Source organism: Branchiostoma lanceolatum, chromosome 3 (genome assembly GCF_035083965.1).
Source record: "Branchiostoma lanceolatum isolate klBraLanc5 chromosome 3, klBraLanc5.hap2, whole genome shotgun sequence".
Lineage (NCBI taxonomy): Eukaryota > Metazoa > Chordata > Leptocardii > Amphioxiformes > Branchiostomatidae > Branchiostoma > Branchiostoma lanceolatum.
The window spans coordinates 2,608,102-2,635,017 of record NC_089724.1 but is presented as its reverse complement, the minus strand read 5'-3'; the positions used below and the strand labels follow the sequence as shown (position 1 = coordinate 2,635,017).

Here is a 26,916-nt window from a genome sequence, read left to right as displayed (position 1 = left end):
CTGTTTCTACTAGTATTGTGGTTAGTGTTAAAATAATGCATTGTATCGCTAATCTCAACCAAACGTTAGCGTAGCATCTTATTTTATATCTGTGTGGCAAGAATAACAACGTTGGTAACCTCAGAACTCAAGATTTAGCTCTGGGTACGAGAGCAGTCCCTGGAAATATAACCCTTGACCTTTTCCCTGGTAGGTCGAGAGATGTTATCTGAATGGAAAAAGATGCCCTGAAATTGCTGTACAACTTCAAGACGTACAGAGTTGTGCACGCGTACTTTTCTCAAGACAGCACAGAAAACAAGAGGTGTGTGTATGCTATGTGTCATAGTCTCAGTTATTTTCAAGTCAAGTTCTTTTACACATCCAGTCAGTATTGGTAATTATGTAAGGAGTCTGTGAGGGCATTGTCTGTTGATTTTGATGTATTTAAGGATCTTTATATCATATTACATGTACTTATTGTAAGAATGTAACCATATAATCAGTTACATGCTAAGAACTCATTTCAACGTGTAACATTACGGGTATGCGGAAAAGGTGGGGTGGGGTGGGCTAGTAGTGGTCTACATCGGTATGCTACCCTTTCGAATTCTGGGCCTCAAGGCTATACATGGGGGTTTGGCCTCTTATGGAATTTCCTTGAGGAGAAACTGGGTCAAGCTGTGGGTGGGCTAGAGGGAAGGCAATGTATAGTGTTGCTTAGCCTCCGATGCGCCGCGTACATGTATCTGCTTGAGCCCCCGTATCTGCTTGTGATCCGTAACCGCTGTGACCCTGTGACCGCTGTCAGCCTGTCTTCTTAGTTGGCATATAGAGTTATCGCCTCTCCATAGAGCTATCTCTTCAGGAGAGTACTAATTAAGCCATAATTTGAGCCCGTCATTAAACCCACCCCAAGCGGGCTAATCTACCGGGGCGGGCGGGCACCCCTCCCAGCACCGTAGAGATACCGGGGAGTCCCCGATGGTATATTTACCAGGCTGACATCCAGGCTAATCTAATATTCTTACTCAGACATGTCCCCGTGCCGCAAGCGGTAATGCAACCTCGCTGCTTCGCCATCTGGATCAAATTCTGTTGATCCTAAGGGCCCGGGTTCAATCCTCAGTGGTCTACTCGAGCTTGGACATGTTGTAAGGGATTGCATTTGTCATTTCGGATGGTGACGTAAAGCTGGCGGCCCCGTGTATGAGGAAGCTTCGGTCGTAAGCCTCAAGCGTCAAACCTCTGCATGTAAAAGAACCCAACACACTTATCGAGAAGAGTAGGGGTGACCCGGTGTGCTTGGCCAAAAACGTGAGCCGTAGCGAAGCCGCATTGCACTACCACTATCTACTTGAAAAAGCATTATGCTTCACCTCAATTGAGGATGACTGCTTTACCTTTACCTTACCTTACTCACGATTCCCCATGTCTTGTTCTACAGTGCATGTTGGCACCCAACAGCAATCAGCACAAAATGGCAGCAGCAGGCAGTGAGCTCAGTAAGGGCACCACTGATGGGGAACTACAGATCGAGGTGCTGGTTGCCTCAGCTGGCTGCACCAGACCATTCCAGTGCAGCACCTGTGGACACCGGACAACCGTGGCCAGCAACATGATCCAACACATGGCAACACACACAGATGGGAAACCTTTGGTGAGCGGAGGGAGGGAGAACTGTTCATCCTTCACCATGGCGGAAGCAGTCAGCACGCCAGGTGAGAAAGAGGGGGTTGCCATTGGCAACGACTCGTTGTCCAAGATGCCGCAGCACAGTTGTCCCCTCTGTGAGTTCGCCGCGACTGACCAAAAGCAGCTGGAGTGTCACGCGCTGACACACGCGACTTACGAGGGTAAGCCCTTCATGTGTGGGGAGTGTGAGTACAGAACATCCTCCCTTCACACACTGCAGATGCACATGAAGACTCACACGGATGGGTCTAGATCTCCCCATGTGTGCAAGGATTGTGGATACAGAACGGCATTCAAGTCTAGATATGAGAAGCATCTCAGAACTCACATTGGTGAGAAAAATCTTCGGTGCGGAGAATGTGAGTTCAGTGCAACCAGGAAGCTCACACTGGAGAGGCACATTTTGGAAGCTCACACATGCGAGGAAAAACATAAGTGCCAAATATGTGGTTTCAGGGCAGCAAGCGAGAATAATATGGCCAAACACGTTGGGACTCACTTAGGGGAGAAACTGTATCCCTGTGAGGAATGTGAGTACATAGCATCTCGCAAATGCAATCTAGACAGGCACATGAGGACTCACACAGGTGAGAAACCATTCAAGTGTGAGGAATGTGACTACAGGGCAGCTCAGAAGAGTACCATTAAAAGCCACATGAAAACACACAGGGCACGTACAAAGAGTTGTACAATGAAACGCACAAAGAAACACAAGAAAGCTCGTGCAGAAGTGAGATGTTTCATGTGTGCAAAATGTGGTTATCAGGCGGCACACAAGTGCATGCTGGTGAGGCACGCGAGGACTCACACTGGAGAGAAACCCTATGCATGTGAGGAGTGTGAGTACAGGACAGCTTGGAAGGGTAACTTGAGAAAACACGTGGACACTCATCACACAGGGGACCAACCATTGACAATGTTGGGGAGTGTGGTTGTCATGCAGAAAAATGATGATAATGATGATGAGGAGGGGGATATTGATGTTGTCAATTAAGAACACTCAGGGTAGTAAATTGCATACAGTATATGCATGTACAGACGAAGCCACTTAATTGCACCTCGGATAAACGCACCTTCCATTTAATTGCACCGAATCCCCAAATCCCAAACCGGTTCCCATTCACTGCATTGTTAGTGACTCCGCATATCTGCACCGTGCATGGTCACCAATGCCGGATAACTGCACCAATTTTTTTCAAAAATCCTCGACAAGTTATCTGAAAAGGTGCGCTAAAATCGGCAAACGCGGTACAAATGAACCGATACCTGCCGGTGTAAAGGCGCAATACCGCCAATATGTTTAAAACTGTTTTGAGCAACAAAAGAAAGCGGTCTCCATTGACAGTTGATAGGAATCGTATGGGAGGTCCCGGGCGGGTCACCCGTAATCAGTAACCAAATTTTAGTTTCAATTCCTAGTTTCCACTGGCGGTACATGATTTACGTAAATCGACAACTGCACTCTACGTAATGTAACAGAAACTGTTATCCCATGAGTGGCATGACGATGTTTCAGAATGCCTTCCCTGTAACATTACGTGTGTTGTAATGCGGTAGATCGCATGGAAAAATGAAAGAATGCAAAATCAAAACAGGTTCGTAGTCATTTCTTTATTTTCAGCAAAGGGTCAATAAATAAAGTTAATAACTGAATAATTTCGTCTGTTTTCTTTGTGCTAGTGTTTCTGACTAACAATACACCCCCTCGCCCATGGTTGTGCGGTCCAGCTGGGCATTTCGCATAATTGCACCAACCGGATAAATGCACCAAAAAAGGCTGACAAATGGGTGGTGCAGTTAAGCGGATTCTACTGTACATCCGAAAATAGTTTCATCAGGTTGGTAGAACATAGGATCGGATATTTGGAGTTTCTTTTTACACAACCAGGAATCTCACCTGCTGACGTTTCAGTGTCTGTCAGACACCTTCGATTCCTAAGAGCTTCTGACTGGAGTACTGCTTCTCACCGCTATAACTTAGTAGCCGGTGTAGGTGGCTACGTTGATGAAGGTTAGACATCCAGGTAATAAGGTGGCTTACAAAGTAACTTATACTTATAGCGGTGAGAAGCAGCACTCCAGTCAGATGCTTTGAAGAAAGTTCCCGACAGACACTGAAACGTCAGCAGGTGAAATTCTTGGTTGTGTAAAAAGAAACCTCCTGCATATACTAGTATACATTTAAAGAAAACTATGAAATGAATGGAGCTGTTGTTACATCAATGTCATAGTTGGCATACAGCTAAAACTGCCAGAGAAGAGCACTCAGCGGACTGATAGAATCTATGGGGACAGTCTTGGACACTGTAGACAAGATTTTTAATGATTCAATGGGGAAAAAAGAATACTAGTACCTGCCAGAGGGACCAATAAAAAGTGGTCACTTTCATTGGCCAGCTGGTCCTTACGTAGAAGTGGTCACTTGTACAGGTTTGATTGTACTGTATTTACAATGTTCAAAATTACTACTACTAATAGTAATAGACTTTCTCATGAGACTAATATATTTCAATGATTTAGTGTACATGCTTTTGCTGTGAGACGACAATGTGTGTGTGTGTGTGGATTTGTGAGTATAGGTAGCAGGACATTTCGGCCCATGGACAGTTCGGCCCTGACGTTTCGGCCCCAGGTCGAGGACGTTTCGGCCCCAGGCCGGAGACGTTTCAGCCCCAGGCCGAAGACGTTTCGGCCCCAGGCCAAAGACGGTTCGGCCCATATATATGAGTATATATATGTATGTCTCTGCTGTGTGTGCCCCTATTTGCCTGCATGTGACGCACGTTGGTATCTCGTTTCTTTTTTCTTGTTATGCTGAAGCTATTGATAGTGGCGGGTTCTCCCCCTTTGTTTTTCATAAACAGACAAATCACCTTTTAGTATATATAGTATATACTAAATCTGTACAGTGGCTGTACAACCTGCATAATAACGTACGGTAAGGTTTGACCCCCTACTCTTTTTGGTAAGTGTGGTGGGTTCTTTAATGTTCTCCAGGTGTGGCTCTCCTCAAACACGGGACCGCCGGCTTTATGTACCATCCGAAAGACGTCCCTTGCCCAAGCTAGGTGCTTGTTTTCACTCGAGTGGAGTTAATAAGTAGGAGTTAAGTGCCTTTCCTAGTGGCCAACACTGGGGCTTGCTATGGAACTCGAACCAAGAACCTTTAGAACCTATTCAGTAAGTTGACCGCATTGAGCCAGGCAGACTGTTTAACTTCAAGACTGATGGGTGGACCAGGGGTCACCCATACAAGATGGCCAAACCCCTAGCCAAGAAGACAACGAGATGTAACTTATTGACAATTAACCTCTTGAACAGCCTTCCTGCGGACGTGGTAGCAGCTGAGACTGTCAATGCCTTCAAATCCAGACTAGACACCTACTGGAAGGGTTTGGAGTGTGCGCCCACATAGACTCTGGACATTTATTTATTCTATTTGTGTTTAGATGCAGAACTTAGAGGCAAAAGCCTCCTCTCTGTTGTATCAATATTACTATAGTCAATAGTAAATCAATTAAGACCCCTAACAACAGTACAACCACCTTGCCACCTCCCTTGAGAAATTCCATTGCAAAGCTAGCTATTCTCATTGAATCTAATACTGTACTACATGTAGTAGTAGATCACAGATAGAGATCACCCAACAAACAAAAATAAGTCACAACATTGCCTTCAAGACAAATACATTCTTGACAAATTTTATTTTACATTTCCTGTAAAACACTTTTGTGTTCACATCTTACCACTATAACTGATGAAAATTACACCGAATGAGCATCTTATAAAAAGAGCTATTAGAGGGCATCTCCTTGGCGGCCACCCTATTCCTGATGGCTCTACTTCAGACCACCTTGTTCCTGATGGTCCCAATCCCATCAATCTCGCACTCCACCACATCCCCACGCTGTACAAGGGTACAAAAAGAGATACAGCAAATAAGTGAGCATCAATAACTAGAGTGAGCCTGGGCTGTCTCCAGGACCCGTCCTTCCGCTGCAGGATGGAAATTTGCTTGTTGGGACCGAAAAAAATTCAACCCTCTCCGTCCAAAAATATCAATTTCATGACCTAAAACTGATAAAAATGTATTTTTGTAGCTTAAAATGACACATTCAACATTGAAAACATGGACTCCCAAACATGAGTGGGACAGAAAAAAATTTAAAGCTGGAGACAGGCCTTTTGGTCTTGTGGTTAGTGCGTTGGGTTTGTGCGCTGGCGGCTCGGGTTCGACTCCAGGTATGGGAACCTCTGAAACGCAGGGCGAGTAGTACAGCCTCCTGGCTCCCAGGAATCGAACCCGGGCCGCAAGCGCTCAAACCCAACTTTGGCATTAGGCTAAAAGGAAAGGTCTGGTCAGTAAGAGGTGCTTTAACCACACTGTTACAAGGCTTAATGCCCGAGTGTGTGCTCTGTAAGCTAACTCTATTAATAGCTTTTGAACCCTAACTTAATAACAGACAAAGGCTAGATGGGTTGTCTTGAATACATGTAAGTCAAATCAATAAATACATCTAGTGTAGACAAGTTAAAAAAATATGTTAGTGAGATGTTATTTTTAAGATTGACCGTTGGTTATTGTTCAAGATATGTGTATGTTGGGAAATGGATACAAAGCACCACTGTAACTGTAAAAGGATATCAGAGCTCTTTTTCACAACCAAAGGAAGATCATCTCGCAACAACTACCTAGCAACAACTACCTAGCAACAACTACCTAGCAAAATTACCAAGCAACAACAACATAGCAACAACATTTTAACAGTGCCTCTGCTACCGAAATGTTGATTGATTTAGGTAATTTGGGATATTTTCCTTCTGTTTTGGTTCCAAGTCAGAAAAAAAACATGAAGTAGGCAAATCCAGAAAGCAAGAAATCAAACAAAGGCTAAACAAAGGTCTGGAAGGAAATGTTAATCCAGGTGAAGAAAATGCAAACCTTAAGGAACACTGGAGGCTTCCTGAAGACACCCACACCAGGTGGGGTACCTGTCAGGATGACGTCACCGGGACATAGAGTCACGATCCTGGAACAGGGAAATAAAAGATAAGAATGAAGAACTTTATTGCTCGACAATTGTCCAATTATTGGTACAATGTATGGCAGTAAATCAACAATACTGCAATGCTAATCTATACCATCCTACAAAATATTATAATTTCATGAATAACTTTAAGTGGGGATGTGTTTTCTTGCTTTTGGAATAAAGCATAAAGAATTTGGCCTCGGTAAGCGGATATAGGAGACGTTCTGCTGTACTACAACAACAAGCCGCTAGGGGGCCCAGAATCTAATCGGTCAAGAAGACCTATCCTGACCAATATGAAAACAATTCATCAAGGCATTCTTGAGCTACCGTGTGTACAGACAGACACACGCACAAACGCTGACCCAAACATAACCTCGGCGAAGGTAATAAACACCTTGATATCCAGGCCACCAGAGTTGGCACCTTGAAGACCAGCTGCTCCGTGCTGCTGTCCTGCACAGTCTCGCCGTTCACCCGACACCGCAGCCCGAGGGCATGAGGGTCTGGGAATGGATAAGTGGTCAGATATTTGCCATAGCTTTGGAAGCACACATTTTTCTAATAGATGGTGACGTCACCTTTTATCATTCTGCCAGGTACTCTAAAACTGCCACATTATTTAAGAAAAAATGAATTTAAAGAAATCTACTGATCAGATGCAGCATCCCTATATATGTATATCTGGCTTTTAATCCCAACCATGTTTTTTTCACCTTTCGATAAAGATCGACTGAAAATTCACTTATCCAAGTTAAACTGTGTTTGAAACAATTCTCAGACTCACTCTGTCACAGTAGTAATTTGGAAATGCTAAATCGAGGTGGAGAAGTCACCATGAAAATGACGAAATTAAAAACCACATTTCTTATAAAGCATCACCTGGAATCTCATCCTTTGTGACGATCGCAGGACCGAGAGGACAGAACGTGTCAAAGGTCTTTCCCAGCAGCCACTGGCCGCCGTTTCTCTTCATCTGCCAATCACGCGCGCTGACGTCGTCGGCAACGGTATACCCGGCAACGTAGTTGAACGCCTCTTCTTCCTGCATGGGAAAAGCAGGCAGAAATAATTTTGTTGTGTGAAGACTAGCCGACTGCTACCAACCCTTGTGTCAGGGACCCCAGCAGCAGAATAGATTTTTTTTAAATCATCAAATACATGTACTGAATACTACTGTAACTACATAATGGCTTTTTTATCCACGTAAAATGGTACTGGGGCTGTGTGACACACAGACAGACACAGTGACTTTGTTTGTCTGTGTACGTGTCTGTGTCTGTCTGTTTTTTCCGTCCATGCCTGAGTGTTTCCAGGTATTGTGGCCTGGAATTGTGAGAGGTATCATAATTGCCAGTCCATGACACCAGAAGCCAATATGGCGGGACCCATATAAAGCATCGGTAGCAATCCTCTATGCTCAAATATTGCCCCTTTATTAATAAAGTAAAGCAGTCATCCTAAATTAAAGTGAAGCATGATGCTTTTTTTAAGCACATGTAGCTACACATCAAGCACATCGGGTCACCCCTACTTTTCCTGATAAGTGCGTTGGGTTCTTTTTGTTTTACGTGCAGAAGTTTCACGATGAGGCTTATGCCTGAAGGCTCCCTCACACACGAAATGACGAATGCAATTCCTTACAACATGTTGTTTGGGGCTATACCAGTTACGCAAAACAAAAGTTTCAGCAAGTCACCAAGCAGTTTAAATAAACGAACCACAATGTCAGAGATAGTCATCTGAACTGTCATCAGACCATCTTTATCTATGCTTTCTGCAATGCAGAAAAATAAACCTAACCTGAACCTACCTTAATGTCCTTTCCCTGTTTCCCAATCACCACCACCATCTCAACCTCCCAGTCCACCTTCTACAGAAAACAGGAGAGACTGGTTAACAAAAGTTCTCTGTACGGTAGAGCTGTGTACCTAAACAAATTTTAGGTACAGGTACAGGTACAGGTACACGGGTTAAGGTACAGGTCCGGACCTGAACCAGTACCTAAACTACTTGCTCGGAAAATGCTAGATTTTCAATAAGGACAAAAGCATGTTTGAAGTGGAAAAACCTAACATTTGATTGTGCTAGGTATCATTTTTATGAAAACACAGATGAAAATTTGACTCCAGCCATGAAAATGTGTTTTCTGTGCTTAAGAGTGGTTTTAGAGCACTGCCATGGTAATTTCATAGTAATTTTATCTGTCAAAGTGGCCATTCCCGGAGTCAGGTCCAGTACCGATACAGCAGGGTCAGGTATTTTGGACCTGTACCTTATTGATTGTACCCGGTACTGTATCAGTACAGTGTACTGGTAAACAGCTCTACTGTACGGTGTACACAACCAGAGAGTTAATACCTAGCCTTCCTTAACTAATAAAGATTTATCAACCTGATGAAACTATTCACAGAGTCTGAGAGACTATATTTATATGGAAGAAATGCGGCAGAAAGATGGCACATGTGCAATCAAAAGCATTGTTAAAGTTTTTGGTACAATAGAATGTACACACATTTGTAGGGGATTTAATTTTTTGGAGGAGTGAAAGGAGGTTTTCATGCTGCTTAATGTTTATATATAATATATAAATGGTTTTATTCGCAAATTCATACAGAGCTAAAACAACATTGCAGCCTAATGATACAAAGTAAAAAGGCTGAATTACGCAGTTTCAGGGAATACACAACTGTACAAAATATCATCAATATTTACAAACCTAACCAAAACTGAACAACAAGGATATGTAGAAACGGTAGTAGGGTGATTACACAATAGGTATAAGTTACAATACGCTGTTCAGGAGTTTTGACAAGCTGGAAACCCCCTTTTAAGTCAATATTGTGAACTTTATTGCGGGTGGGGGGTAGCCAGGGTCGAAACGTTGGTGAATTCATCAGAGATTTTGCAAACTTAAGACAGAGTGATTCCCTTCTTGCTTTTAAAGTGCAGAGATTAAAAGTTGAAAGTGCGTCAGCATAGGAAGTATAATTATTGCCAAGTATGATTCTGAGGGCACGTTTTTGAATGCGTTCAAGTTGGTGGGATTGTAGAGTGTTCTACAATCCTATTTCCTGTTGAAACGATGCTGTAGAAGTGTCAGTACTAATGATGATGAGTAGTAAAACATTGGAAACGCATAATTTGTGATCATGAATTTGCGTTGGAGACCACACATATAAAACCACAGAGAACATTTCAAAATTCACAGTTTTCCTCCTTACTCTCTGAATACGGTTAAAAATTTTTTACGATAGTTTTCAATATGTACATGTATTTAGAATATTGTTATAGCTTGTTGCGCTGTCCACTGTAATGTCTTGTCTTTGTCAGCAGGGTTAGCCCTAATTGTAATAGCCACTGGCTAGTTGAACAGCCCTGGCTGTGTGTGCTGAATAGCAAAACAAATAAACAAACAAACAATTGTCTGAGAACCAATAAAATGACTTATCACAGAGTCTGAGAGACTATCTGAAAGAAATGCGGCAGAAAGATGGCACATGTGCAATCAAAGGATTGTTAAAGTTTTTGGTACAATAGCATGTAAGTGCCAGATACACATTTTTGTCCAATACTGTATAGCAGTATGTGACTATAGCACTGCCGCAAACCTAACATCACCGCGAATACTCCATTATCCCCTTAGCGCGAAATGATAACCACGCAAACTTAAGTGCATTTACAGTACCGCTAATAATGTATGAGAACCAAAAAAATAGCTTCACATGGCCCAAAGCTTACATCACTGTTTTCCGGGTGGATGATGTCGTCCTCTGGTCCAGTGATGGTGTTGCCAAATTTGGAGAAGAAGATGGGCTCCTCAGGAATGGGTGCATTCTGCTCAAGGCAGTGGTCTCTGGAAGGGGCAGGAAGAAAAGTTTTGATTGTTCAACCCAGTATCTTATTGATTGTGTGACTGTGTGTAACATATAGATTGTATTTTCCCAGGGTTTTTAAAACTAGCCATTCGCTAGTTGGGCAACTATGGATGTTCATGTATTAACGTGTTCATGCTGAACCAATAAAAAAAAATGAATTAGGGAAAATTTAAGGCCACATCAATATGATTTGGAAAAAAAGATCACATGCACCATTTAGGAAACATATTATCAATACAATGAACACTGCATGAAATGCTTGGAAGAATGTCCATTGTCCAATATCTAGCATTTATCAATGCTTCAAAAGTTCAAAATTAATACGTCATTGTTGCAAATGTTATCTACTCAACTACTAGTATACTCTACAAAAAAAGGGATGATACTTTACTCCACTTACTGTGGAGTATATAACATCATACTAGTAATAGCCTCCTGGCTATAGCAGTTATTTTTCTCTAGGCGATGTGCTTACTTGTAGTTCATTCCCACACAGATGACTTTACCAGGGTTTGGTACAGGAGATGTCAGGGTGATCTGGTCTCTGGGTAGGACGTGCTGTCCTGACTGGAGGGCGCTGAGAGAGCAAATAAATAAATAGATAAACAAACAAGTAAACAAACATAACAAGGGTTTGGTACAGGTGACGTCAGGGTGATCTGGTCTCTGGGCCCGGGTAGGATGTGCTGTCCAGCCTGGAGGGTACTGCGAGAACAAATAAACATATAAATGTAACAGGGACTATCATGTAACAGTGATTATAAGCACCACACCAACTGCTCAGCCTATGGGGTCGCGACCTTTTAGCCTAGTGGTTGGTGCGTGTGAGATTGTAATCCAGGGCCCGGCCGGGGTTGGCGCAGGTTCGATCCCCGGGGCCGGCAGTTTATGTTAATCCCTTTCTTTGTTTCATAAACAAGCACATCACCTTTTTGCTCCGTCCATGGCAGACTGCCCCGCCGCCAGGAAGTCGCACATGTCCCGGGGGAGGGCGGGGCTCGCGGCCGCCAGATCCACCACGCCACCTCCGGCAGTCACCTCCACTCCGACCTGTCGGGGGAACCACAGTCACGGATCTTATTATTAGATAACTGTCATAGTCCCCTTCTCTGAACATTATCCACTATCGACAGGAAGTCGCACATGTCCCGGGGGAGGGCGGGGCTTGCCGCCGCCAGATCCACCACGCCCCCTCCTGCAGTCACCTCCACTCCGACCTGTTGGGGGAAACACAGTCACGGATCTATAAATGTCTTTAATTTCTCTCCAAGCAGAGGTCAGGCTCTGCTTGGAGCTGTTCGAATCCAGGGAACATGCCTGTCCTAAGCCCACAGGCCACGCCCCCCTCCCAGGAACGTTTGCCCTACATATAAATTTGTAACATGTAGGTTGCAAATCTGTTTCGCTGCAAGATCATTACTTGTCTGAGTACATCCGTAGGTGGTGGGAAACAAATTAAATTATGCAGGGATGGTTGTGGGTCTGGGAATAAACCATTGTGCAAACCAGAACCAAACCGAGAACTGGTCTCAAAATGTTCCAATTTTTCCACCAAACAAGAAGAGCAACAAGAACCACCGACCCGCGGGCTTCCATCGCTCCTCCGATCCCTGAACGACACCAGGCGCATCCTGACTGGGTTACTGGCGCTGAAATGGCGAGGTGAGAAACTGGGGACGTGTACAACTTCTGCTCCTGTCCGTAGAAGGCAGCGCGCGCCCCTGGTTAGAGACTGGAAGAGCGAAGTCCGGACTAACATGTCAGCTGGGCAGGTAACAAACACATGGCGAACTCTGACCCAACAGCTGATTGGAAGGGCGAGCTCATTCTTCTTTTAGGGGTGTAATGCTCATAATTGTTACCTTCAAATTATGAATACATGAATGTACTGTATGTATGTATGGATGAATAAACGTACGTGCATTTTAGCTGACCTAGGGTTTTGCAATCGTTTATTGATTACTTAAGTGACAACTTTGATGAACAAAGAGGCTTAAAATTTGGATTATAAATCCTTGGTTGAATCAAGGAGGTTAAAATAGGTTTTAACCTCCTTGGTTGAATGTGTGTCATACCAAGGAGGTTTTATATCTATATAGCCTCCTTGGTCATACCGGTATATACATATATTATGTATGTTTGTCTATGTGTGTGTATGTTTTCAATTCTATCTATGCCACTGTATGTGCGTGTGCATGTGATTCCATCAATTATGTTTGTGATTTTAGATGCAGTATTAAAAGTCATTGATTTAAACTACTACAATGCCAGCACTAGGTCAATCAGACTAACAGTCCCACATACACACATACACCCGCACGCACACACACAAAACTTACATACATACATGTACATACAATTTACACACACACACACACACACACACACACACATGAGGTTCCTGACACCTACCTGGTATATCAATTTTGTAGAAGGACTGTGTCCTCTCACATCCTCAATCAATTCTTTAGTATAACTCAATAAAACAGTTGTTCTGTCAAGACATGTTTTTAATGTCACAGGGACCTTCAACTTTGACATATCACCCACAATGCATCACACTTCACATGAGCAGTTAAAGCTGTGACCCAAGTTTATTCCAGATGTCCCAATATTATAAACTAGCCAAATAATGCCACAGCTCCAGTTTAATCATTCCTTAAAAAAAATGAAAATGATGTAGGACAAAATGAAAAGCTAAGCTTGCCACGACTTAAATTTGTAAATGAATCAACAAAGTCTTTACATGTTTGTGTAACCTGGTAATTTAAGATGTTCTGTACAGCAGTTAACACAGATGACACATACTCTCTTTTTACACCATAATCAACCCTTTTTATCAAATCTTACAAACTGCAGTTCAAGTGAAACCCCAACATTGTCTAGAGCTCTCATGGTTTCTCACATGTGATTTAAGTTTTCTAACTGCCATTGCTGATGGCATGCTTTCTGACTATCCTGGAACTACATTCTTTGTCAAGCTATACATAGTGATGTTAATTTCCTTGTCTGATTTTTCATAAACTTTCTTCCAGTTTGCCCTAAATTCGTATTCCCTACTCGCAGGAGGCTTGTCCATAGGGTGAATCCTCATGTGGTTGGTGGAGGTACCCAGTACAAATTATATCAGATAAAGCTGTTCTGTCACAGACATGTAGATAATCATATCTAAAGTGTGAGTCCTCTTATAGTTTGGTCTGTCATGTCGCTTTGCACTGTGAGTGAGTTCCCCAGTCATCCTGTATCCTGTGTTGCAATGTTTTAAAAAAAATGTATGACCCTTCGGCAAAAAGGACACAGTCTTTTTCAGGCCGATGGGGCAGTGGGTTGTTATCTACTGTGTCTAGGGCAGGGTATTTATTGTAAGGCGAAGCCCATCCAACTCCTTTTGGTTCCACTGCCTTTAACCTCCATAACCGAAGTCAGGTACCGACTTTTACACCAGGGTAGAGTGAGGAGTGCCTTTCCTAAGGGCACAACATATAGGTGGCATGTAATTGTAAAGCCAGGATTTCTGGGTTCTGGGGCAAACACCCTAACTATTAATAGCAGTGTTCTCACCAGAATTTTTTCACAGTATAGGGGTCAGGTACAGAAGGCCAACTTTACGCGGTGCTAGTCACGCGTGGAGTGCTGAAGACATGACCAGAGTAGGGAGTCGGCCATGTTCCCCCGGAAAATTTGTAAATTCATGACTCATGCATTTTGAGGGATAAATTTTGTGAAGTAGAGTTTTTCCTCTGTCACAGCCTCATTCTAAAGCCAAATATGAACTTTTTATAAGATTTATGAAGGGTCACAAGGTTTGTCCCAGAAAGAAACACCCCTATGCTGGTTGAAACACAGCATAGGGGGTCCAAATCACAGCATAGGGGGCCCCTATGCTGAAAAGGCCTGGCGAGAACACTGAATAGTATCATGCCAACATGATGCCAAGAGACAGTTAGAGACTGGAATGTTGAACCTCAGAACGACACTTTTTGACTTTGACTCAGGTTCAAACTAGGTATTTGTTCATTTACTATTCACAATTTGTAGTGTCTTGTCAAATATTGTATTTTCTAGAGAATATAAGTTGTGTTCAACTGGAGTCCACCGTCACTTTGTTTTGGTCCATTGATTTGTATTACAATGTATTTAATATTTCTTTTGATAGCAAAAAAAATTAAAACTTTCCAAATACTACTTTCCAGCCCCCTAATGTCTACAATCCTCACAGAAGTGTATCTTCATATGAATGGCCATCGCTCCCTTATTGGGCGTTTTTAAGCCACATACACTACACATTAACAATGGTCTCTCAACCGTGTGGGTCTTCAGGTGCCTTTCAAAGTCACTTTTGCGACTAGTTCTGTAGTCACATTGGTCACAGGCGTAGGGATTTTCCCAAAGTCGTTTCTGACCGATGTGAATCTTCATATGGTTGGTCAGCGCACCCTTAAACGGTGTCTCGAAACCACATTCATCACACTTCAATATCGTTCTCTCGCCCCAGTGCGTTCTGAGGTGTTGGTTGAAATCTCCCATGAGAGTTGTTGTGTACTTGCACGTCCCACATGTAAAGTTTCCTTCGGTGTGAATTTTCATGTGTTTGGCCAGCCGTTTCTTGTCGGCTGCGTTGTACCCGCATTTTCCGCAGAGAAAGGGCTTCTCGCCCGTGTGGGTTCTCATGTGGGTGTCTATCTGTGGCTTGGAAACCGCCCTGTGGCCGCACACTCCGCACATGAAGGGCAATGTGTGACACGACATGTGTTTCTTCAGTACGTGTTTGACAGAAGTGCTGAAGTCACATTCTTTACACTTCAAAGGTTTCGCACTAGCAGCAGTCACAACGTTCATTTTGCTCTCATCCTGCTGGCTGTAGCCATCCTGTTCGCAAACAACATTTGTGTACGTTTCCATATGATCATCCTGACTAGGCTCACTGTTGGTGGCCATCATGTCTTGACTGGGCTCACTGTTGGTGGCCATCTTGTCCTGACTTGGCCCACTGTCTTGCCCATTATAGCTGTTCAACTCTTCACAGACCGTAGTCATTTCATTTACATGAGTTTCCATGTGCATTTGCAGGGCATAAAGGGAGTCTGCTCTGTACCTGCACTCCCCACACATAAAGGGCTTACATATGTAAGTCACGTGTATGGACATGTTCTCTCTCCGCTTACTGTTGGTGACCATCTCTTCCTGACTGGGCTCACTGTTGGTGGCCATCTTGTCTTCACTGGGCTCACTGTTGGCGGCCATCTTGTCTTGACTGGGCTCACTGTTGGCAGCCATCTTGTCTTGACTGGGCTCACTGTTGGTGGCCATCTCGTCCTGACTGGGCCCACTATTGGTGGCCATCTTGTCTTCACTGGGCTCACTGTTGGCGGCCATCTTGTCTTGACTGGGCCCACTGTTGGTGGCCATCTTGTCCTGACTGGGCCCACTGTTGGTGGCCATCTCGTCCTGACTGGGCCCACTATTGGTGGCCATCTTGTCTTCACTGGGCTCACTGTTGGCGGCCATCTTGTCTTGACTGGGCCCACTGTTGGTGGCCATCTTGTCCTGACTGGGCCCACTATTGGTGGCCATATTGTATTGACTGGGCTCACTGTTGGCGGCCATCTTACCCTGACTGGGCTCACTGTAGGTGGCCATCTTGTCCTGACTTTTGGCAACCATCTTAAACCTTGAACCTTGAACCTTGAACGAGGACATCAGTGATGTCATCTCGGGAGACAATGGGTTCTTGACCTTTCTCTTTCTCTGTCTGGGCGTACTTTTGGCAGCCATCTTGCTCTGACTGGGCTCACTGCTGGTGGCCAACATGTCCTGACTGGGCTCATACACCAGTGTACACCCCGTACCCATCTTATTCACGTGACTTTTCATGTGCATCTGCAGTGTGAACATGGAGTCTGTCCTGTAGCTGCACTCCCCACACATGAAGGGTTCGCCCGAGTACGTCACATGTATGACCCTATGGGACTTCCACTCTTCTAGGTCTGCTGTGGTGAACTCACAGAGAGAGCAACTGTACTCAGAGTCAGACATCTCTGTGCTAGTACTAGTACTAGCAGATAGTTTCTCAGCGCCGTTAACCTTGTGGGTCTCCCTATAATGTTTTCCCATTGTGGTCTTGCTCAGTGCTCTGAAGCCACACTGATCACAGATGAGTGGATAAGCGTGTGAAAACATGTGTGACTCAAGCTCTCTTTTGTTCGTTGCAGTGAACGTGCAGAGAGGACAGCTATGCTTTGAGACATCCGCACCACGCTTATTACCATCTGCTTTCTCGTCGGTATGTTTTCTCATATGTTTGGCCATTGCGCTGTGGGTCAGTGTCTTGTAGCCGCACTCATCACAGAATATGGGGTTGACATGTGTGAACATGTGGGACTCCAGTTCCTGTTGGTTGGTTGTGGTGAACTTGCAGAGGGGACAGCTACGCTGTGAGAGCCTAGCACCTGGGTCACTGCTGCAGTCTGCCATCTTGTATCCTATGGAATTACATTGAAAGAACAAACACATTTGAATTTTTATAGCAAAACTCTTACACACTCAATTAGTAGTAGTCCACTGTTTTCTGCTGATGCAGGGAAATGAACACCTTAAGTGAGGACAGGCCTCCAGCCTGGCATGGAATGACTCAACGGTGGGAGCCGTCACTACCGTGCCAGGCAGGGCATTCCACGCGCATCGGCTTTTTAGCAAATGCCCACAAACGCCCACTCTGGCGAAGTCCGCGCTGCACGAATCTAATTTTTTTGCTCGGAATATGTTCAGTTTGTGCTCCCATTAATTAATCCTGAGTTTCAAGTCAATCCATCGATCCGAAGTTAAATAAAGCCAACTTGAAGATTCTTACCTGGCTTTTTAGCGAATGCCCAGCAAAAATGGCTTTTTAGCGAATGCCCAATATATCAGCCATATATCCTATTTTAACCTCCTTGGTTTTTAACATACAGGCCGCGCCCCCCTCCCACCACGATCATACTTGTGGTCGTCCAACAAAATATACCGCAAAACTACAAAAACACACAAAAAAAAACTCACCTTAATCTGCGTAACAGGTAAGCGAGAATGGCAACAAACGCTAACCACGTTTCACCGTGATAAAAGATACTCTAATTCCACAATATACTTGTACAGGCCTAACAAAAATATACTTGTCCCTCACTCGTCCAACAGCTAGAGGTCAAGGGTCATCGTCAGGACGGGATGATCTCGTACCCAGGGCACCGTCAAACCATAGCCGGACTACTTAGTAATCGCGCTCCTAGCGGCCGGCCGGAGTATTACCGCGCCGAGCTCGAGGTCATTGACCTCGGCCAGCCAGAGACTTTGCTGCAGCATAAGATCAAACACCTGCTACGTAACAAACCATGGTGACAGCCGTCTGGTCAAGGTCATTGACCTTATTTGTTTGGAGAAAAAAAAAAACGGAGCAAAACAATGCATTTCCCTTCCGTGTGAAGAACCGCCATCGCCAGCACAAGTATAAATGTACTGGTTTTTCAGTTTCTGACAACAGACATTCAATGTATAATTCATTGATGAATGTTTTTACTGCGGCATAGTGATGCTAAATCTCGCGCTCGTATTTGTGTTGTTCTCTAGGGAAGCAGCACCGGGTCCGTTAGAAAGATCTGATTATTTAGCACGCTTACTAAGTTAGTATTAGTAAAAGATGCCAAAACACTACTTGTGATTACTACTAACTCGTTAAATCACTAACGAAAACACATTAGGAAGCAGACAAATCTGGCCCCAGCCAGCCAAGGATGGCAGATGGTAAGTAATCCTGGAAACGCGGATCTTTATATGGACACAATAGATACCATATCTAGATATCAGGCTGTCGACGGTTTTTTTTAATCAATGTTTCAGCTCTGTATTGAAATGTATCTCACTCTCCTGTTTCTATCATCCAGACCCCACAAGAGAAGAGAAGCAGATCATGGTCCAAGTCAAGTCCAGGTTTATTGCACAACAATTGTAATAGCTATAGGTGCAATGTAAGGCAAAATGCTACTGGCTACTAATCTAGTACGAAGTACAGGAAGTACAGGCTAGGCTAAATGATGTTGTCCACGGTATCAATAGTATCAACAGGAGGTATATTGAGAAGTCGTACATGCAAATTACATGATGAGGAGTTGAATGTCTTATACAATTAAGTCACTATTTCACGGATTCTTTTTAGCATAGGTGTATAGATATATTGACCTAGATACTGTGTCGGCGCATGACATAAGTACACGAAACGCCTCTCTTTTCGACTGAGGTAATGTTACATTTGTCGTAGATGTTTCATCATTATATGTTGGGCATACAATTAAGAAGTGATATTCGTCTTACACATTTTCCTTACCGTTATGATAATACTTTTATATTTCATCACATACATGTATTATCATTAGTATCATATTACATAAGAAATGATATCATTATGATATATTCTATTATTATCTCACTCTTTCTCTCTCTCTCTCTCTCTCTCTCTCTCTCTCTATATATATATATATATACATATATTAGAACTTTAGAATTTTATTGCGCAACAAATGTCATGAGCACAATGTATGGAAATTCGTAGATACATAACAATCGACTATTACTAATATTTAACATTTTCAAAGAACTCATCTACAACATGAATAACATGTCGATCTGATAATGTGAATTCCAATGGCTAAAATAGTATACAATGTAATAGTGACGAAGATAGTATTCTGTGTCAGGAATGTAAAATAATGTCTCGCTTCTGCATAGAGTTGTATATATATGTACATGTATATATATATTTCAATATAACTTACATAAAATCAAGTCTTGATTGTATATTTGTTGCGTACCTACTTCAAGTAAAGCTTAAGCTTGAATTCATTCTGCATGTTAACAACTCTTACCGGGACTTTGCATATATTAGATAAAAGAGGTGCAGGCCTTTATAATTTGTAATATTATGATAGCGCTAATATTACTTGCCTTTAACGTATCTAAATGAAGGAAAAAACTAGAACGGCGACCCCAAGCCACAGACGATAGGACCACATTTCAGAATCCTTAGCTTCAGCACCAGAGCCAATACTTGGTGTATCGTTACATCCCGCGGCCTCTGTTGGTTTCTCCTCCGCATCCGTAAGCTTCAGGCCTCGCACAAACACCACCGGAGGCTCCGGATCTCCGATCGGTATCACCAAGCGGTTGACGACCCCTCGCGCTTCCTCGAAATAAGCAACAACGGGATAGGAAAGGCTCGCGGACCCTTCAAGAAGTAACCTGTTACCAGAGCTTAGCGGGAAAACTATCCCATGGCCGATCAGGCCGACTTGAAAGCGAAGGGTGTTGTCCGTTGAGTTGAGGTAGACGGTGAGGTTGCCGAATATGGCGTTACCGAACTTGCCCTCGAAGTCTCGTATGTCCCGTTTTTCTCGCGGGACTTCGCGCGAAGGTGTGGGAGGCATGTTGGCGTCGTTGTTGGTCTTTAGGTCTTTGGCCCAGGGTTGTGGATAGCTGCAGGCGGTGGTGGTGTTCAACCATGGGTCTAAACCTGCAAATACACAATTTACCAACTGTCATCAACATCATGCTATTTAAAGGCCAAGATTTTCTTGCCAACATTATAAACATGTGTCGAGACGCATGTGCCTATGCTTTTTACTCCATAGCTTGATGTGTTCTTTAAATGTGCGTGTGTTACTTACCGAGTAACATGTCTGCGACACCATAGTGTAGGATGTTGTGGATGTCCGGGAAGTTCCACCACTCTTGTCCGTTCATACCGGTGAACACGGCCGCTGATTCGTCAGGGTATAGCGACATCACCGACGAAAAGCCCGCGAACCCACCCAAAAGGTGCAGTCTGCGGTACCCTGAAATCATAATTCAAGATTTAACTAATAAAAAGCATTTTTGTTAAAAAGCACTAAATACTTGAGTGTTGGAAGAAAGTCTAGCACAATATTATGATTACTACCAACACAGATGAGCTTCCATGATGATTTTAAACACAGGATGTGTCTAATTAATCCTTACCTCTGTAGTCACCAATTGTCAGCCCGAACCCTTGTCCTTTGTCCATGACTCCCACCGGGTACTGCGGCCGGTAGATCTCGCCGGACAGTAAGTCCATCATGAACTGCAGCTTGTGCGCCTCTGTGAACAGTTCTGTGGGCACCAGGGGCCGGCCGTCTGGTCCCTTACCTAGGGAGAGGAAAGAGTAAAGAAGATGTTCCTAAGGACCTGCTTGATGCAACTCAAATAGGAGCCATAAGACTTATAAATCTCCCACAAGATGAGTTAGACAGAAACTAGGTTCAGCCCCTGTTCCTCAGATCGTACTGAGGAAAAAGTGAAGGAAACGAAAGTGATCTCGAACCAGTTTAGCTCTATTGAACTCAATGAACAGTTGAGCTACTCTTCCACTGGTCGTGACAGAGAAAACAGACGCTATACTAGTACACAGTATCTACAGGTTCATTGTACCATTCCCCTAGCTCTTTCCAAAAAGGACATTATGAACGGTGGATTACGGCTTAACGTCCCGTCCTAACTAAGGACTGCGACCCATTCCGGTAGCGTGCATGTCGGGTTCACGACACAGCCGGGATCGAACCACAGACTTCTAGTTCCAGAGGCAAGATCTCTGACCACTGGACTACGCACGCTACGTTAAAAGCTAGGGAAAGGAACGAATACAGAAGATGTTCCTATAGGGATATGTGGAGTTCCTTATGCGCACTTACCAACCATTAGGGCCCTGTCACACTTGTGCGTATATTCAAGTGCGCGTGAGTTGTGTTTTTGAATTAATATTGTTTGGGTTTAAAGGCATCCAGAGCATTTTATTAGGCTTGAAACTTTTAGAAATTAGAAAAACTCAAATTTCTAGTCATTTTTACACAAAATAATTTTGAATAACTGTATACCATTACATATCGAAATTAAAGGAGCAGAGACACGATGTTGTTGTGTGGTGAGAACTGATAGAAAATCCAAGCCCTAATAGACTGATCCTGACTGTCCATCACAAGTAGGGGTTCGACCAATGAGAGAGTGACTGCATGTCCGTCGAATATTTGCATTTTTATGTTTTGATTTTGCATTTCTACATTTTGACAGAGGTAGGCGGGGATATGGTATCTACAGTATTTACAGTAGGCGCGTGAAACTAAAAGATCACCATGTAGATTATTTTTGTGCCGTTTTTCGGCACTTTTGATTAGAAATCCAAACGCAAATGTGGTAAACAGTGGCATTAGTTGTCAATTTCATAAAGATTACAGTAACTAGAATATTTCCAGTTTTCGAGTCTCCTAAAATGCTCTGGGTGCTTTTAAGTAAGGTTCGCGCAAAAAGTTGTTTTCTACTTTGACCCACCGTTGTCCGGCCTAGTGATCGACCCTAAAAAATCACTTATTCGGCTGCAAACTTAATCTAAACCAAAATTATGTTAATACGCAACTCATGCGGGCTTGTACATACGCACAAGTGTGACAGGGCTTTAGGTTTGGGGGGAAAATATGTTTTCTAATTTGGCCCTGTCACACGTGTGCGTATATTCAAGTGTGCATGAGTTGCGCATTAAACATTTTTGGGGTTTAAGTAAGGTTGGGGGGGGGATATGTTTTCTACTTTGACCCTCCGTTGTCCGGCCTAGTGATCGAACCTAAAAATCACTTATTCGGCTGCAAACTTAACCTAAACCAAAAACACGTTAATACGCAACTCATCAAGTTGACTTGTATATACGCACAAGTGTGACAAGGGCTTACCTTCGCTCAGGTGCAGCTGCAGGTACCGCGCCATGTCCACAGCGTTAGACGCCACGCCTCCGGTAGGAACGTGCAGCTTCATGATCCTGCGAGTTGGGTGAAAATACATGTTTTTAGGAATTGCATCCGTCATTTCGGATGGTGACATAAAGCTGGCGGCCCCGTGTATGAGGGAGCTTCGGGCATAAGCCTCAAGCGTCAGACCTCTGCACGTAAAAGACCCCCAACACACTTATCGAGAAGAGTAGGGGTGACTCCGTGTGCTTGGCAGTTGTCCGAACAGCCCGAGATTATACCCGAGGGATGTGGGTCACATTTCATTTAATGTTGGGTAGGTGGAAAAGCCCGTTATTCAAGTCATATTCTTTACAAAAGAGAGAATGTATTGTAGCGGGCAGAAACGTTCAACATATATAATATCAGCACACCAGTTACGTTTACATTCTTGTAGTTATAGTTTTTTGGATAGAATAGACTAGTTTAGTACTCATGGTATTGATCGCCTTGACATTGTTGCCATACACTGTGCCATGTACAATTGTCGGGCAATAAAGTTCATTCAATCGTCTTACAAACGAGCTATAGCACAAACCTGTAAATTTCTCGATCCACGGCAAGGGAATATCCGTTCTGGTTGTAGGCCAGGTAGCTCTGGGCGAAATTTGAGAAGTCGTCTTCCTCAAGCGCTTCGGAGACAAACGTGGTGTCATTCATCCCCAGAGGGAGGAAGACCCTTTCCCGCAACAGCTGTTCGAATGGCTTCCCGGCAAGCCTTTCGGCCACGTGTGCCAGCAGGGTGTAGAGGAGGTTGTTGTAGTGGTACTCCGTGCGGAAAGGCACTGCCTCGGAGAAGTGACGAACTCTCCTAATGTAGACATACACAGAGCAAAAATCTCAAATAAGATTAACCCATGCAGTTCCAAAATGATCTGCTAGGAGTCGTGTTAAGGAGGTTGTTGTAGTAGAAATCCGTTCGGAAGGGCACTGACTCGGAGAAGTGACGAACTCTCCTAATGTGGACACAGACAGAGCAAAAATCTCAAATAAGGTTAACCCGTGCAGTTCCAAAATGATCTGCTAGGGGGCGTGTAGAGGAGATTGTTGTGTTAGAAAGTCATGCGAAAGGGTACTGCCTCGAAGAACTGACGAACTCTCCTAATGCTAGTGTCACATTTCCAAACCGGGGCCCGGCCGGGCTGTTTGCGTGAATGAAAATTAAACAATTCCTATCAAGAACATTTTTTGTGTATTGTTGACTTTCATGTCATACTTTTCGTTTCCGCAAACTACCCGGCCGGGCCCCGGATTGGGAATTGTGACACATACAGAGCAAAAATCTCAAATAAGATAAACTCATGCAGTTTTAAAATAAGCTGCTAGGGGGACCAACACTATACAATTTCTTTTTTTCTAAGACCAAGAGCTATCTGTCACCCAAAACCCCCCACCAATTTTTGGCGACGCTTTCGGAGCGCGCCAAACAGTTATACTATGTTTCTGGTTGGCGATGGTCAACATACCGAAAATGAGAGAACTCCCATTAGTTCTATCGTAAAATAAGTGTGCATTGTTTATGTTTATCCGACGGGAAGACCATTCTGCGTTAATCAACTAGGTACGTGAATGTAGTACGTTTACAGGGGAGTTTGGCACTTTGGTGCTCATTAAAAAACAAACGATCATATCGAATGTTTAAACGATATCCGACATAATGCATTCGATAAAGCATTAACGAAGATATGATAGACCGACATGAGGTTTCCGAACTTTTCGTGTCGAATTTAGGCCACAGCAAGTAGCTTTTATGGGTGACATCCTCTGCAGACTCCAAATTTAGTGCACGAGGGAGAAAAAAACAAGGCGGGCAAAAAAAACCTCCACTAGATCCTCATTTTAAAACTTGAATACCATAAAGTATGTAAGGAGAATTGAAGCGATAAAACATGGTATTACAACAAGTACACTGGGCACTGGAGTCTCCTGAGTCATGCGGCAGACTGACTGTGACTAAATAATGCTGGCTCTGCTCACTTCGAAATCACCATTTCTACATTTTCAAATGCCTTTTTACGGCATCTAGAACGTTTTTGCAATAGAATCGACAGACGTTTGAAGCATATTGCCGCGTTATAGGTAAATTGACCATTGCCAAAGGGTTAAATTCTTCTTTCTTTTTTAAATCAGGCGAAAATCAATGCGTGCGCTGATGTCATCCATAAAATATCCATGCCGTAAGCTTACCTTGCAAACTCCGCTCTGTCGATGTCCATCCCATACTGAATCAGGTCAAATGAAAACGCCTGAAGTCCCGTCCTGTGAACAAGAACGTCCCGCAGAGTCGTCTTCTTCGTGAGAAATTCGTCCCGAAATCTGAAATCGCTTCCCAGTATGTTGACTATGGGGGTGTCCCAGGTAACGTTGTCACTCTCAGCGAGAATGCTCGCCAGAAGGGTGACCGTGAAGGACTTGGAAACGGACCCCATGCCGAAGAGGGTTCGGTTGTCGACCGGGAGACCTTGCCGCAAGTCCCGTTTGCCGTACCCCCGGGAAAAAACGACATCTCCGCCTTTAACGACTGAAATGGTCAGGCCAACAGGTCGTCTGGTCTCGCACGCCATGACTGTTTGTATGAAATTGTCCAAGCCGTCTAGGTCTCGCCACGACGTTGCTGTAACCGCCGCGGAAAGGCCGACCAGAAGCACGAAAACAAGACGAAGGTTCGCCATCTTTCTACAGTTACCACGACTAATATAACCAGTGTGGCAACACCTCCAAACTGGAGGACTATGTTCAGTTCAGTTCTCCGTCCCTATAACTTGTGAATAGTCTGTCCGTAAGAATAACACGTCCACGCTTTAAAAGCAACAACCTTGTGTAACAGTATCACAGTGCATGGCAAAGGATTACAATGAGTAAACCACCTCACCTCCGGAGATTACCTGTAAGCCGTGGGAAATGTAGGGTAGTCCCCAGTCTGGGAAGTGTTTGTACAATGCCAATAAGACCATGTTGATTTGATCATATGGATGATATTCGCGCACGCATCAATTTTCGTCCGTTTAACAAAAAACCGATAAAAAAGGTTTTCGACCATATCCGCGACTCTCCGGAGTCTATGAGGTAGCAGTAAAAAAAAGCGTGCCCTAAATTTTGAACCGTTTGTAAACACTTTAATGTGAGAGTCAGCGAGGCACAAACGTTACTGCATGGTAGTATAAGTCGACTTTTAGTTCGTATGAATGAGATTGTGAGGTTTTCCCGTTCGGTGTATAAATGCGCGTGAACTTGGCAGCCAAGTGCCGCGATGAGTCGACTGCAGTTTCACAACTTTTTTTTTATTTTCAGCTATTTTGTAGACGGACACCCCCATGCAGTTATATGATTGTATAAAAAATCGACGGAATCAAAATTGGACTCAAGCTAGGGCCTGCTACATACCAGCTAACCACACGGTACATCCAAACAAATGCAGAACTGTAAAACGAATCGAAGGTATCTCGATGTTTTTAGTGCTGAGAGCCCGAGATCAACCTCTGTAAAACTGAATATCTCCAATATCCGCTGGAACATAACCTGGTCACCAGTCTCTACGGGCCGGCTTAGGTGTGTTTTACCGGGCCCAGTCTGCTATATTGCCCTTTTCTGTCAGATTGTCTTATAATATTAGCTGCCATATAGAATTTTGTAGCCACCGTAGTTTAAGCAGCCACCGTAGTTTTGCCGCCACCGTAGTTTCGCCGCCACCGTAATTTAATCCAAGGCCGTAAACCAACACCCCGAGCGAGATATCGGGGAGCCGCCGATGGTATGGCTTTCAGGCTAGCTGAAACAACGTATTGCTAGAGTATGTTGCGATTATTGATCAGACTACCTGCGTTTAGGAATTCGTGACGTGGGGAAAAGATAGGAGCCGCTTCTTATTAGCGACATGAAACTTGGAGATATCACTTCGAGTTGCATCGGTCTGTGTGCCTGATTGTGTGTCTCCGGATATTTTGGTCATCATAATTAAGAAGAAACTTACTTAGTATCTAAAACCAGCTTAGCGAAGCTGGGGTGTTTCGACGAAAGGTGGTCATAGTGCACGTGGCTTTATACAGTTGTCAGGAAAAATTGGAGCAGATTTGCGCAATTTGCATCCGTTGTGTACATTATTTGTGTGTAGGGACAACCTGTATGACTTTATCATGAATTTATTGAGTTATTATCATGAATATCGTCTTTCCCATATTCTGCTATCCTCTTTGAAAGTTTTAATGCCTCTGCGCACAGCAAACGAAATCTCTCTGAAACGCAGTTTTTGCGCGGTGTAGTTACGGGCTTTCGTACGTTTTTACCTCTCAAACCACCGAGTGGATGATATTTGGCATAACAAAGGTGTGTTTTCCCCAGGGGACGAAATTCCAACACTAAGTCATCTATTCTCACGGCGCGTGATGTCCACATTGTCCACAGACAGATGCGTATCTTTATAACAACAGGGGCTCCCTGGATCTCGGGATGTTACGGTTGTACGCAGTAGGGAGGGGAATGAAACAATAGACAGTTTTATTGCAAGTTCATGCATTAGCC

At 43.8% G+C, this 26,916-nt stretch overlaps 5 protein-coding genes and 1 long non-coding RNA gene across 6 annotated transcripts; 1 reads left to right on the top strand and 5 right to left on the bottom strand.

Annotated features, from left to right (window-relative positions):
- The first annotated feature begins 1,529 nt into the window (after positions 1-1,529).
- LOC136429673 (oocyte zinc finger protein XlCOF6-like) lies at positions 1,530-3,093 on the top strand. The gene has a single exon (XM_066419600.1). It carries the CDS (start codon positions 1,598-1,600, stop codon positions 2,666-2,668), a length of 1,071 nt encoding a protein of 356 aa, XP_066275697.1. The 5' UTR covers positions 1,530-1,597; the 3' UTR covers positions 2,669-3,093.
- Positions 3,094-5,359: 2,266 nt separating this feature from the next.
- LOC136429674 (fumarylacetoacetate hydrolase domain-containing protein 2-like) lies at positions 5,360-11,645 on the bottom strand. The gene is made up of 8 exons (XM_066419601.1): positions 11,511-11,645; positions 11,058-11,159; positions 10,446-10,560; positions 8,518-8,577; positions 7,587-7,749; positions 7,102-7,210; positions 6,617-6,704; positions 5,360-5,581 (listed from the first exon to the last, which is right to left on the bottom strand). The coding sequence occupies exons 1-8, from the start codon at positions 11,558-11,560 to the stop codon at positions 5,519-5,521; spliced, it is 750 nt and encodes a 249-aa protein (XP_066275698.1). The 5' UTR covers positions 11,561-11,645; the 3' UTR covers positions 5,360-5,518.
- Positions 11,646-11,711: 66 nt separating this feature from the next.
- Positions 11,712-13,061, bottom strand: LOC136429676 (uncharacterized). The gene is made up of 3 exons (XR_010754784.1): positions 12,995-13,061; positions 12,165-12,346; positions 11,712-11,799 (listed from the first exon to the last, which is right to left on the bottom strand). It is a non-coding gene; the product is annotated as an uncharacterized lncRNA (long non-coding RNA).
- A 789-nt stretch (positions 13,062-13,850) lies between these two features.
- LOC136429672 (zinc finger protein 37-like) lies at positions 13,851-17,776 on the bottom strand. The gene is made up of 2 exons (XM_066419599.1): positions 17,621-17,776; positions 13,851-17,064 (listed from the first exon to the last, which is right to left on the bottom strand). The coding sequence occupies exon 2, from the start codon at positions 17,054-17,056 to the stop codon at positions 14,780-14,782; it is 2,277 nt and encodes a 758-aa protein (XP_066275696.1). The 5' UTR covers positions 17,057-17,064; positions 17,621-17,776; the 3' UTR covers positions 13,851-14,779.
- Positions 17,777-18,544: 768 nt separating this feature from the next.
- LOC136429190 (uncharacterized) lies at positions 18,545-20,438 on the bottom strand. Its single transcript, XM_066419067.1, has 2 exons — positions 20,275-20,438; positions 18,545-20,120 (listed from the first exon to the last, which is right to left on the bottom strand). Exons 1-2 carry the CDS (start codon positions 20,390-20,392, stop codon positions 19,567-19,569), a joined length of 672 nt encoding a protein of 223 aa, XP_066275164.1. The 5' UTR covers positions 20,393-20,438; the 3' UTR covers positions 18,545-19,566.
- A 156-nt stretch (positions 20,439-20,594) lies between these two features.
- Positions 20,595-25,070, bottom strand: LOC136429174 (gigasin-6-like). The gene is made up of 5 exons (XM_066419050.1): positions 24,586-25,070; positions 23,835-23,890; positions 22,937-23,237; positions 22,345-22,430; positions 20,595-20,773 (listed from the first exon to the last, which is right to left on the bottom strand). Exons 1-5 carry the CDS (start codon positions 25,068-25,070, stop codon positions 20,595-20,597), a joined length of 1,107 nt encoding a protein of 368 aa, XP_066275147.1.
- Between the last annotated feature and the right edge of the window lie 1,846 nt (positions 25,071-26,916).

What these genes read in the sequence shown, in the direction of transcription:
- LOC136429674 (XM_066419601.1), bottom strand. Translation starts at nt 11,560, where the DNA reads ATGTGCGACTTCCTGGCGGCGGGGCAGTCTGCCATGGACGGAGCAAAA. An exon ending in TGTGTGGGAATGAACTACAA is followed by an intron (nt 10,561 to 11,057) that starts GTAAGCACATCG and finishes TGCCCCTTCCAG; the next exon opens with AGACCACTGCCTTGAGCAGA. An exon ending in AACAGGGAAAGGACATTAAG is followed by an intron (nt 7,750 to 8,517) that starts GTAGGTTCAGGT and finishes TTTCCCATGCAG; the next exon opens with GAAGAAGAGGCGTTCAACTA.
- LOC136429672 (XM_066419599.1), bottom strand. Translation starts at nt 17,056, where the DNA reads ATGGCAGACTGCAGCAGTGACCCAGGTGCTAGGCTCTCACAGCGTAGC.
- LOC136429174 (XM_066419050.1), bottom strand. Translation starts at nt 25,070, where the DNA reads ATGGCGAACCTTCGTCTTGTTTTCGTGCTTCTGGTCGGCCTTTCCGCG. An exon ending in GACAGAGCGGAGTTTGCAAG is followed by an intron (nt 23,891 to 24,585) that starts GTAAGCTTACGG and finishes ATTTTACGATAG; the next exon opens with AACTAATGGGAGTTCTCTCA. An exon ending in GTGGATCGAGAAATTTACAG is followed by an intron (nt 22,431 to 22,936) that starts GTTTGTGCTATA and finishes CCCAACTCGCAG; the next exon opens with GATCATGAAGCTGCACGTTC.
- LOC136429673 (XM_066419600.1), top strand. Translation starts at nt 1,598, where the DNA reads ATGATCCAACACATGGCAACACACACAGATGGGAAACCTTTGGTGAGC.
- LOC136429190 (XM_066419067.1), bottom strand. Translation starts at nt 20,392, where the DNA reads ATGTCGCTATACCCTGACGAATCAGCGGCCGTGTTCACCGGTATGAAC. An exon ending in TGTCGCAGACATGTTACTCG is followed by an intron (nt 20,121 to 20,274) that starts GTAAGTAACACA and finishes GTGTATTTGCAG; the next exon opens with GTTTAGACCCATGGTTGAAC.